The 10,471-nt window shown below is 38.3% G+C and overlaps 1 protein-coding gene across 1 annotated transcript; it reads right to left on the bottom strand.

Moving 5' to 3' along the window:
- Positions 1-2,189: 2,189 nt before the first annotated feature.
- On the bottom strand, positions 2,190-9,484 carry LOC128559229 (uncharacterized). The gene is made up of 4 exons (XM_053550451.1): positions 9,416-9,484; positions 8,973-9,150; positions 8,482-8,603; positions 2,190-3,731 (listed from the first exon to the last, which is right to left on the bottom strand). The coding sequence occupies exons 1-4, from the start codon at positions 9,482-9,484 to the stop codon at positions 2,190-2,192; spliced, it is 1,911 nt and encodes a 636-aa protein (XP_053406426.1).
- Positions 9,485-10,471: the final 987 nt, after the last annotated feature.

Below are 10,471 nucleotides of genomic sequence, written 5' to 3'. Positions count from 1 at the left end.
CCCATAGAAACACTATCACCATTCTTTTTCAATGAATCAATATCACTTTCATAATCATTTTTATCCATATTCTGCCTATAATTCGTCACCGAAGAATCATCTAATACACCCTCAACATCCGTTAACGTCAGCTCCCGCATCTCCTCGTCGCTAATGTCTTCAACCTCTTAGTAGTATTTCCTGACGTCATTACTGTTTTCTGCTGGTATGGAATCACTAGTATTTCCGCTGCTTATCAATTTATGGACTACATTTTCTTCCAATTTGTGGACTATTAAGAGGTGAACTCTTAGATATCCACGTCTAATGAATTATTTGTCACAATCTTCAATTACACAAGGAAAATATGTTTATCACTGTGTTTTTCTTTAGTATGTCGTGTTAAATTTTTCTTGTATGTATATTCCCTCCTACATTGATCACAGATATGTTACATTTTTAATCAATTTAAATGATTCGGCACAGCAATTATACGTCCTCTTGATAAGATATCAATTTAACTGACAAAAATGCGTGCACATAACACGTGGTTTAAGTGTTTATACAACTACTCCGTTGCACGAATATATTTCCACAACACTGCTCCGTTGCACGGACTTTTCATGGCAAATTCACTAATCCGATAAGAGCAAGTTAAACAGAGCAAATCACAAGTTTATTTCTTCGTCACACGTGATTCTGTAAACGGAGCAATATTTGGTAATTTGTAAGGTCCTCCTTCAACTCGTTTACACACCTTACATAGCTTCAGGCGAGAGCGTACGGTGGCTCGCCCATGAGGAATCCAATACTTCATTATGATTTCACTCAACGCCTGAGAAATTCCATGGAGTATCTTTGAATGCACTCTTTCGATCAGTAAATATGTATGCATCTCCTTTTGTGGTAACAGTATTGGAAACTTAGCAGCCTCCCACATATTTGAATTTTCTAGTCTTCCGAAACATCTCAGTATGCCATCTCTATCTACATACAAGCCAAGTTGTCTAGCGGGTGTGTTTGATTTATTTTCCGAGACTGAAGTATACACGTCTCCGAAATGTTTTCGTTGAACATGTTTCACCCACAATTTTTCAGCATTATCTAATTCTTCTATTGTAAGACAACTCCGCTCCTTTGATATACCTTTTGTTTTGCTTACGAATCTTAGACACCACGCGGTTACTCTGAAAAGCGAGACGCCGATAAAAAGTTTTCACTACGTATTCCAAACGGAGTTTCAGTTTCACATTCAATGTTTTCATCACACAAAAGTTTTGTTTCACCAACATATACTTTTTCTTTAGTGATACCACAAAAGCCGCCGATATTATTTGCTTCAGCTGTATTTTCTGTACCTCTGTTGTTGATTCCGCTACATTTACTGTTATCGTCAACGCTGGTTTCAATTTCGATTTTTGGATTCTTCACCAGACTTTTCAGACACGACGGTCCATTCCACCAGGTATGATCTTGACGTAAATTTGCTAACGCACAACCACGGCTTGCAATATCAGCAGGACTATTTTTAGAATCAACATGACAGAATTTTACATCGGTGTGTCTCCGAATTTCACTCATACGATTTTTCACAAAGACAGGAAGAATCTTTCACTTGAAATCCACTGAAGCACACACATAAAATCTGTCATCATATATATATATATTCTTGAATTTAATCTCATTTGATCTTTTTACGTTTCTCACGCCTATTAGAACTGCCATCAGTTCTAGCCTTGGTATCGAAATTTCTTCTTTAACTGGAGCAAGACTTGTTTTAGCAAACACTATGTCAGTTTTTATCTCATCTTTCTCCTCTTTCACTACATACACAGCTGATGCATATGCCGTTTTTGACGAATCACTAAAACACACTAAGGAATATCTCACATCTTTATCTCCGTCCAACTGTGTGATTCGTCTGCCAAATTTAACACTTTCAATATTTTTCAAATCTCTTTGAACTTCCTGCCATTCCTTCGAATCTTCTTCGTCTAAAAGATCGTCCCAGTCCAGTTTCTTGCTCCAAGCCCTTTGAATAAGAACCTTTCCTCTCATAGTTACCGGAAAAAATCTCCCTTAAGGGTCAAAGACTGACACTATTTGTTTCAGCACATTTCGTTTTGTCAACTCAAATTCTTTATTGAGCACCTTATTCTTACTCACATTAAGTGCGTCATCATAATTGCCCCAGTTGTGTCAAAAACCTTTTACACTTTTATCTTTAAATCTTTGTCGTCCTCAGGAATTTCATTATTCACATCTTCATTGTTGGTTAACCACTGACGCAAATTCATCTTAGCTCCACTGAACATAGACTTTGCATTTCTGTATAGATCAATTGCACCTTCCACAGTTTCGGCTCCGGTGATGACATTGTCCATATAGATACCCTCTTTCAACTGTTCAGCAAGTGGTGAACTATATAAATCTAGGTGGTGTTCTATTGTGGCTCCTAGTAGAAACGGACTTGATATAATACCGACAGGCACGCGACAAAATCGGTACTCCTGAATATCTTTCTCATCTACCACTGGATTGTCACATGTCTTAAACCAGAGAAATCTAGTAACGTCTCTTTCTTGTGTTTGGAGTCGCACTTGCAAGAACGCCTTTTCAATGTCAGATACCATTCCAATTTTGTTAAGTCTAAATCTTAGCAAAATCCCACACAGATCTCTAAGTAATACTGGTCCCCTGTACAAACACTCATTGAGACTTTTATGTTCTTTCCTTGTTTTTGCTGACGCATCATATACTATTCGTAACTTGGTAGTAGACTTTTCAGGTTTTTTAACAACATGGTGAGGGGTATAATGTTTCATTCCATCACATTGCGACCTTTCGACCTTTTCAATTACCCTTTTGTCCAATTGGTCTTGAATGACACTATCATACTTTTCTAGTAGTTCAGGTTGTCTCTGTAGTAGTTTCCCAGAAAGTGACCGAAGTCTTTCAAGTGCTAATCCTCTATTTTCCGGCAACTCTGGAAATTCATCTTTCCAAGGCCATGTCACTTCATATCTTCCATCATCGGAGCATTTCACTGTTTTCTGAAAATGTGACATCGTAATCTCATCACCTGATTTATCAGCGTTGTCTGTAATACCAATTACCTCCATATTCCAAAAGTCTTCTATATTTGGTTTTGTTTGAAGAGCATCATCAACACTCCCAAACACACTTGTCTCCGTCACATTATTTCCATATGTGAGAATAAACATGTTGATGTCATTCATTTTTGTTTGCTCTTTCGGCTGTGTTCTACCCGTTAAGATCCAACCTAAACACGAAGATAACAAGTATAATCCTGGTTGCACTTCAATCTTTTCCGATCTAATTATTTCTAGGTAGAAGTCGTTTCCAATGAGCAAATCGATTTTGATTGTTTCGTTTTGTGTTGGAATAGTGTCAGCTAGACTTAAGTTTCGAGTAAGTTCAGCGAACTTGTTCGGAGAATGGAACTTAATTTGGTTCCGATGGATCGTTCCTGTTATGCTTGGTATAATATTGGCAGAAAGGGTCATGTACTTCCCGTCTTTTGATTTTATTTCAAGTCTGGTAGATCTTGTTTTAATGATCTTCGTGTTTTTACTTCCGAACGTTACCAACTGTATTTCTTCTTCTTCTTTCAACCCTAACCGTCGTGCTAGATATTCAGTAACATATGTTCTACGAGACCCCGAATCTAGTATAATCCTCACATTTTCAAACTTCTCACCGTCAGGGGCTTTTGCCTTTGTTGTGGCAGTCTACATCACTACACTTTCATTGCATGATAAAAAGACTTCATTTTCACAACTTCCACTTAGATTTGTCCCAGCCAGCATTCTATATCGGCCCGATATCAAACCGACGTCGTTGTCTATAACGGCCCGATATCGGCTTCAGTTTCGGCTCCAAATAGGAATGATGTCGGCCCGACGTCGGCAGACGATATCGGGCCAACATCATAATGACATTGGTCCGATATTGGCGAACGATATTTGGCCAAAATTAAAATGATATCGGCCCGATATTGGCAGATCATAACGTGGTCGCGAAATAGTGTGACACGCAGTGCTTTATCAAAGTTTTCTTAAAATATACACTTTATAAATTCTCAGTGTAATTTTCTTCAGAACCGATGTCTCGCATCATGTGTATGATGCTTATTTGATTTTATGGATATAATATTTTTCACAACTATATACTGCATGTTTTATACAGTTACGTAAGCTTTCTGTATATTCTTAACACTATTAAAATTGTTCAATAAGAATTTTAAATATATTTATATTTTCATTTTTTTGTAAATATAAATATTTCTATGGCGGCATTTTACATAAAAATAAAAATGCATCTTAATTATTACCTCCCTCTATTACATATATCATTTTGATAAATACCGTCTACAAATTTTGTTTGGAACCTAGTTTGATTAATTCTGGCATACATCATATTTGCTTAATAAATTAGCACATATAAATAATCAGATTACTTTTTCACGTTTATCAATAATATTTTGAAAAATATAGTTATATTAGAGAATCAAATATCGGCCCGATGTCAATCTGACGTACGAAATAGTTACACTGATTGATGTCGATCTACCGATTTCAATATTTTGCGGCACTACAACGGCCCGACGTCGGCCCTACACATTTTGCAGACATTCCGACATTATACCTATATCGGGCCGATATAGTCATGCTGGCTGGCGTAGCACTTTCTGTTTCACATGACAAATGCACAGCTTCCCGTGAATCACTTTTCTTGAATTTCTTTTCACATAAACTTCAGTGATGAACATTCACTTGACCACAATAGACACATGACTTTGAAGATTTACAATCGCTTGACATATCTTCTCTTTCAGACACCTGTATCAACTTCTTTTGATTCGTCTTTTTTCTTTCATCAATTGTTCTGTATTTTTTACATTCATCATTCCAATGATCTTTCCCACATTATCTGCACTCTTAACTTTGATTCCTTTTAAGGAGTATTTTAATTGTCACTTGCAACCAAAGCTTCGGCTGCTGCGCCTCTAGAGTTGTTATTTCCAGCTCCTCTTGAACTGTAACTTTGTGTTTGCAAATGAAAATGATTGCTTTTGTCCATTTGTTTTCGTACAAATCCGTCTGACTTTTCAGCAGCTTCCTTAGCTGTAATGTATTGACACAACATATCCCGAAGAATAGAAACAGACCACTTCTTTTCTTTCCCCTTCAGAATTTCAAGTGAACTTATCTGCTTCCTTAGCACTTTCCTTCTTTTCACAATCCTTCAGGTTTTCTATGTTCCTGAATATGAATAGATGTTGATATAGCTTCGTCAATCAATTCTGTGTCTTCTTCTAATATAGACAGTATAAACTCCTCTTCTTTCTCATCGAGTGCTTGTGCTAATTTATCGGACTGGTTACTAAGTTTCTCATTATATGATTCAATTTTACACAAACATTCAGAAATTTGCTTGCGAAAACTAAGGCATTTAGGTAATGTGATGCACTCATGGTGTATGTCCAAAAAATTCAAGCCTATCTTCAACTCCTTCTACAAGGCATTAATGTATGTCGTGCGAACTGCTTTTATGTAAGAGATGTGGCTTATTATTCTGAATCAAATGCAATAAATGAAAACTAATACGAACTGTTTCCTTTTCAAAGCTCCTTTTTCAATTCTACTCACCCAAAGTCAGCTCCAAGTTATCCGACTGAATATCTTTTTTAATTTAGAATAAATCCTTTTCAATATCCAATGCAATATCACTTTTCAAAAAGCTTTTTATTCACAAAAGAAAAGGAAATCACGAATGAAACAGTTCCCGGGTTCCGGCTTCGATCAATGTGGCGAAGTTATTTTTTCTTTATGCCACATTGGTAACTTTATGACAACTGCTTCTTTTCTGGTTTTTATTGAGATAAGAAACACACATACCTTTCAATGACTTTTAATAAATTCCAAATATTCCAAATTCTAAATGAACAGCAATTTTAGTAACAAAGCAAAAAACTTTTATTCCTACTTTATAAACTCGCAATTCGGCTTTTTATATGAAATTTTCCCGCTTAAAAATCCCATGACATTCAAAGAACAATAAAATCAAGAACATCGTGAAAAACAATTTCTGCAAGAAAACTACTCTACTAAAGAATAAAACACGAACTCACACAACGAATTTAGACAAAAGATACAACAGAGTATACTTAAACATAACACATAGAGTCTATAAACACATAGAGTCTATAAACACATCAACGAAACTAATTCGCAAATCTGCGACACACTTAAATACTTTTGAATATATATGTGTGTTTGTCTTGTTTCATCTATATGTTTTAATATGTTTTACATTCATGATTTTGTTAATGTGGAATGCATTTTTTTTATTGTGTTGAACGCGTATTTGTTTCAGTTTGTATTGTTTGCAATTATTCCGTAAATCACTTTTGAACGCGTACATGTGCACGAAAAGAGTGTTATATAAATGTGGTATGATAATAATAAACTTGGTGAAAATGAACACGATGAAATTTTCACACAAACTGTGGGTTAGTAGCTTTGAACTCATCCAAGTGATTCTATTTTTACAACAAATACATGTGAATGACACAGGATAATAATTTTCTTTGCCGTTTATCTTCTACATTTCTTGAAGACACGTGAGTGTTTTTCCAATGAGACAACTTATCTCCAGTTCCAGGAAACGTTGAGAATATGATGTGTTAACTGTGATGGTTCTTTTAGGATTTGTACAGCAGGCATATAACCAGTCAAATATGTTTGTCAAATGCGTTCATGGCGTTTATGTGTAGGCTTATTAACTGAACCAAGAATGTATTAGATGTACAGTTCATCGTCAATCGCGGTAAATCAGACAATACACCACAAGTCGACCGTAATTTTCATTCTAACATGCTCATACAAATAATATGATAGAAATTAACGTTCATTGTAGTAACGTGTTGAGCATCACACGGCTATTTGACGTCATAATTTTCTTTCACTGGTCAGCGCGTCAACTGCTGTTTACCGCTTCTCCCTAAATTTTGATGTTCATTTTCACGAACCGCAAAACGAAAGGTGCCAAAGTGACAGCGATAATGCGCCGCTGTTCTGACGACCGGACGACTTTCCTTAGAGGAGTTGCAGTTGTTCCATCTGGTGAACAAAATGACCGAGAAACAGTTCTACTGTTAAGTAAAACAACTGCAATTTATAAAAAATATTAACGAAAGGAAATTAATATAATATAAATAGAGGATATTCCATCATTCAGTCTTTTCATATTGAAGTTCTTGTAGTAACGTGTGAATTAACTATTTACTATAATTATGGTACGCGAGGCTGTGACCGTCCAAATTTTGACATTTTTTTCACGAGTCAAAAACAATGGGGCGAAATGACAGGATAATGGTATTTACTTTTTACAGCATGCAGCTTTTTTATAGACAAACAGTCTCATTTCGACCAACGTCAATTACACTAGCGTAAAACCAAATTCATGTAATGATTTTATTTCACTCCCACGACGTCAAACATGTGACAAATACTGTAAGAAATGAACGACAGAACACGACTGGCAAATTGACCACGAATCGCTAACACAGTTGATGGATTCACCTATCATAGAATGATGATGGGAAGTAGGGACAAGAATGAATCTTGGTAAAACAAGATATATCCGCGGGGAGGCAGCTAGAAAAATTGTATTTTTCAGTCTCGTTTGTTTTCAAAGATATTCATTTTCATCAGTTTTTCCTTAATAAAATATGGCTACTAGAGAATCAGTTAAGTTATTTGACATAACAACCACTTTTTGATGTCAGAAGCCCAAATTTCAAACTTGACCTAGACTTTACACATACGAAGGTGGTAGTATGGCCTCTAGAGTGTTAAAACATTTCTCAATGATTTTCTTTTGTGACCTAGCTTTTGACCCCAGATGACAAAGTTTCAGAAGAAGCCTTTATTTTATAGAGAAAAACATGATGGCCAAGTTTCATTATAGTTAATGTAGAAAATATGGCCTTTAGTTAATTAATTTCACCTCGATTGTGATGAAAGCTTCAAATATATCTGAACCAATTTCGAGTCCACTTCCTGGAAAAACCGATACCGGTGCCATATGAGGTATGGTCGGGACCCCAGTGAGGCTCGAACCCATGACCTGATTGAGCGGCCAACACCTTAACCACTAGACCACCGCTCCCTTTAATATGGCCTAGCGTATTCATTGTTTACTTCTTCTTCTTCTTACGCCCTACATTGGCAGACCAGCAGCCTCGATGAAACTTGTGGTACGTCGCAGATCCTCAGTGTCTCCATACAGCTTCTGGTGGATCGATGTATCTACCGGTCAAGTCACAGCTCGTTCCTGGTCATGTTTTTTACATTTCTAGAGTACATGCTCCGTGGTCTGATCTTCCTCACCACATGGACAGGTTGGTGATGGCTCCTGACTGTAGTTCTTGTACATGTGAGCTATGAGCTTGTTGTGCCCTGTGAGAAGCCTGACCAGCATCACTTGTTTTGACCGATCGAGGTGATGAAAAGCATCTTCCTCCTTGTTGCTCACATGTGTTGTTGGTTGCTGTGACTGAGCTCCTAGGTTTGTCAGTTGGTCTGCCTCTTCATTGCCTGTGAGTCCACAATGAGATGGAATCTACTGGAGTGCTACTTGGCAGGTGATATTCAGGCTCTGCATTCTCCTGGCTAGCTGTGGATCTTGATCAGAGCTTCTATGACAGTCAGTGCATCTGTGAGAAAAACGACTGAGGAGCTTTCTTCTGCCGAGTCTTCAATCACTGAGACGGCCTTCACGAGTGCTTCAATATCCGCCTTGTAATTGCTGTAGTGCTTTTCTCTCGCTTTATGGGTTTAGAATGAAAATTCCTGCTCCTCCATATTTGATGGCACATGTGGCTGATCCATTTATATAGACAAGAGTCCATGTTTCCGGAGGATAGTCTTCATTGATCATAGCTAGTGTGCGATCCTCCCGAATACCTTCATCTTCTTGTTTCCCGCGGTCAAGATGAGGAACAGCAAGTCTCACAGTCACTGAAGACGGATCATTCCCTAAAGGGTTTATAATATATCTTCGCTGCCTAGGAGAGTCTGGTATGGTCAGCTCAGGTGCGAACTCTCCATCGAGTTTCTTTGCCTCGTGAACGAAGCTGCTACGCTTGAGCCGATTTTAGGTTTAGCTATCTAACATGGGCTTGGAAAGACCTGAACTTCTCTGCTTAAAGCAGGACCTTTGCATGTTTCCTGTCTTGTAAAGGCTGTATACCTGTTACTGTTAGCTTCTCCACGAAGGAGATTGGTGTAGACATTGTAAAACCTGTCATGATCCGCTAAACTTGGTTTTGAGCCTTGTCTATAGCCTGTTGGTTAGTTTTGGCAGTAGTGGACCAGGTAGTAGAAGTATACTTTAAATGGGGTCTCACCATTCCCTGACGTACTGTCTTGCGTATATGCTCATTTGCTCCCCACGTTGTACCAGCAAGTTTACGCATCATGGCAAGCTTCCTACGGGTCTTCCCTTCTGCTTGACTAAATAGGGGTCTCCAGGTTAGCCGTTTGTCAAAGGTCACTCCAAGGTATGTTGCCTCGTCTGCTTCAATCAGCGAAGTATTTCCCATCTTGATTTTGCCCGCCCTCTGCTTGACGACGGGGTGAATAGTGTGGGGGACAATTTCTCTGTATTGATCGTGACACAGCAATCCTCAGCCCAAACTGAAAGCTTGTTGATGGCTTCTTGCATCCTGTATGTGGCTGTTGTGGCCTGTTCTTCCTTGTACTATAACATCAGTGCAGCTTTTATTCCTTTCGGTAGTCCAGACACCAGATCGTTGGTGAAAAACAGAAAGAGTGCAGGGGATAGGATTCCGCCTTCAGGGACACCATGACAACACAGGAACTTCCTACCGCTGGCCTGTTTTAAGCTGACACTTGGTCTCCTGTTGTAGAGGTATGTCTTAATCCACCTCAGCATGTGACCTCCTATTCCACTCTTCATCACTTTGATGAGGAGTCCATCTGTCCAAAGTTTGTCAAACACTCACTGCAGAACAATCCATGGTGTGAGCATGACTTTCTGCTCTCAGAAGGCGTTTTCTATCTTGCAATAGGTAAATGGTCTGGTCCTTAGTGGAGCGGAATGATCTGAAGCCAGCTTGTTGTGTTGCGAGTAAGTCGTTAGTCTCCATGTACCACTTCAGACGTGACGTCAGTGTCCTCTTCATGTTTTTTCCTTTGCAACTGGTTCGACTGATTGGACGCTGGCTTGCAGCCTTCTTTGGACCATTCCCTTTCTTATGGATGGGATCATGACTTCCTCTTTCCATATCTGAGGAAGTAGTCTTTGCGTGAGTTTGCAAATTGCTGTAGTGCCTAAGTGGGTCAGCATTTCATCTGTGACTCCATTTGGTCCAGATTTCTTTGTCTTCAACTGTCCGAGAGCTGTCTGTAGTGCATATAGTTTAATAGAAAAAAACGACAAA

This window comes from Mercenaria mercenaria, chromosome 9 (genome assembly GCF_021730395.1).
Source record: "Mercenaria mercenaria strain notata chromosome 9, MADL_Memer_1, whole genome shotgun sequence".
NCBI lineage: Eukaryota > Metazoa > Mollusca > Bivalvia > Venerida > Veneridae > Mercenaria > Mercenaria mercenaria.
Note: the sequence above shows the minus strand (reverse complement) of the source record. Positions and strands in the feature narration are given on the sequence as shown.

Bases quoted from the DNA above. Each gene is read 5' to 3' on its own strand.
- LOC128559229 (XM_053550451.1), bottom strand. From the start codon at position 9,484: ATGCGTAAACTTGCTGGTACAACGTGGGGAGCAAATGAGCATATACGC. The intron at 8,604-8,972 runs GTATTCGGGAGG...GTGGACTCACAG, and splicing joins CGGGAAACAAGAAGATGAAG to GCAATGAAGAGGCAGACCAA. The intron at 3,732-8,481 runs GTCAGGCTTCTC...GTAGTGATGTAG, and splicing joins GGTCAAAACAAGTGATGCTG to ACTGCCACAACAAAGGCAAA.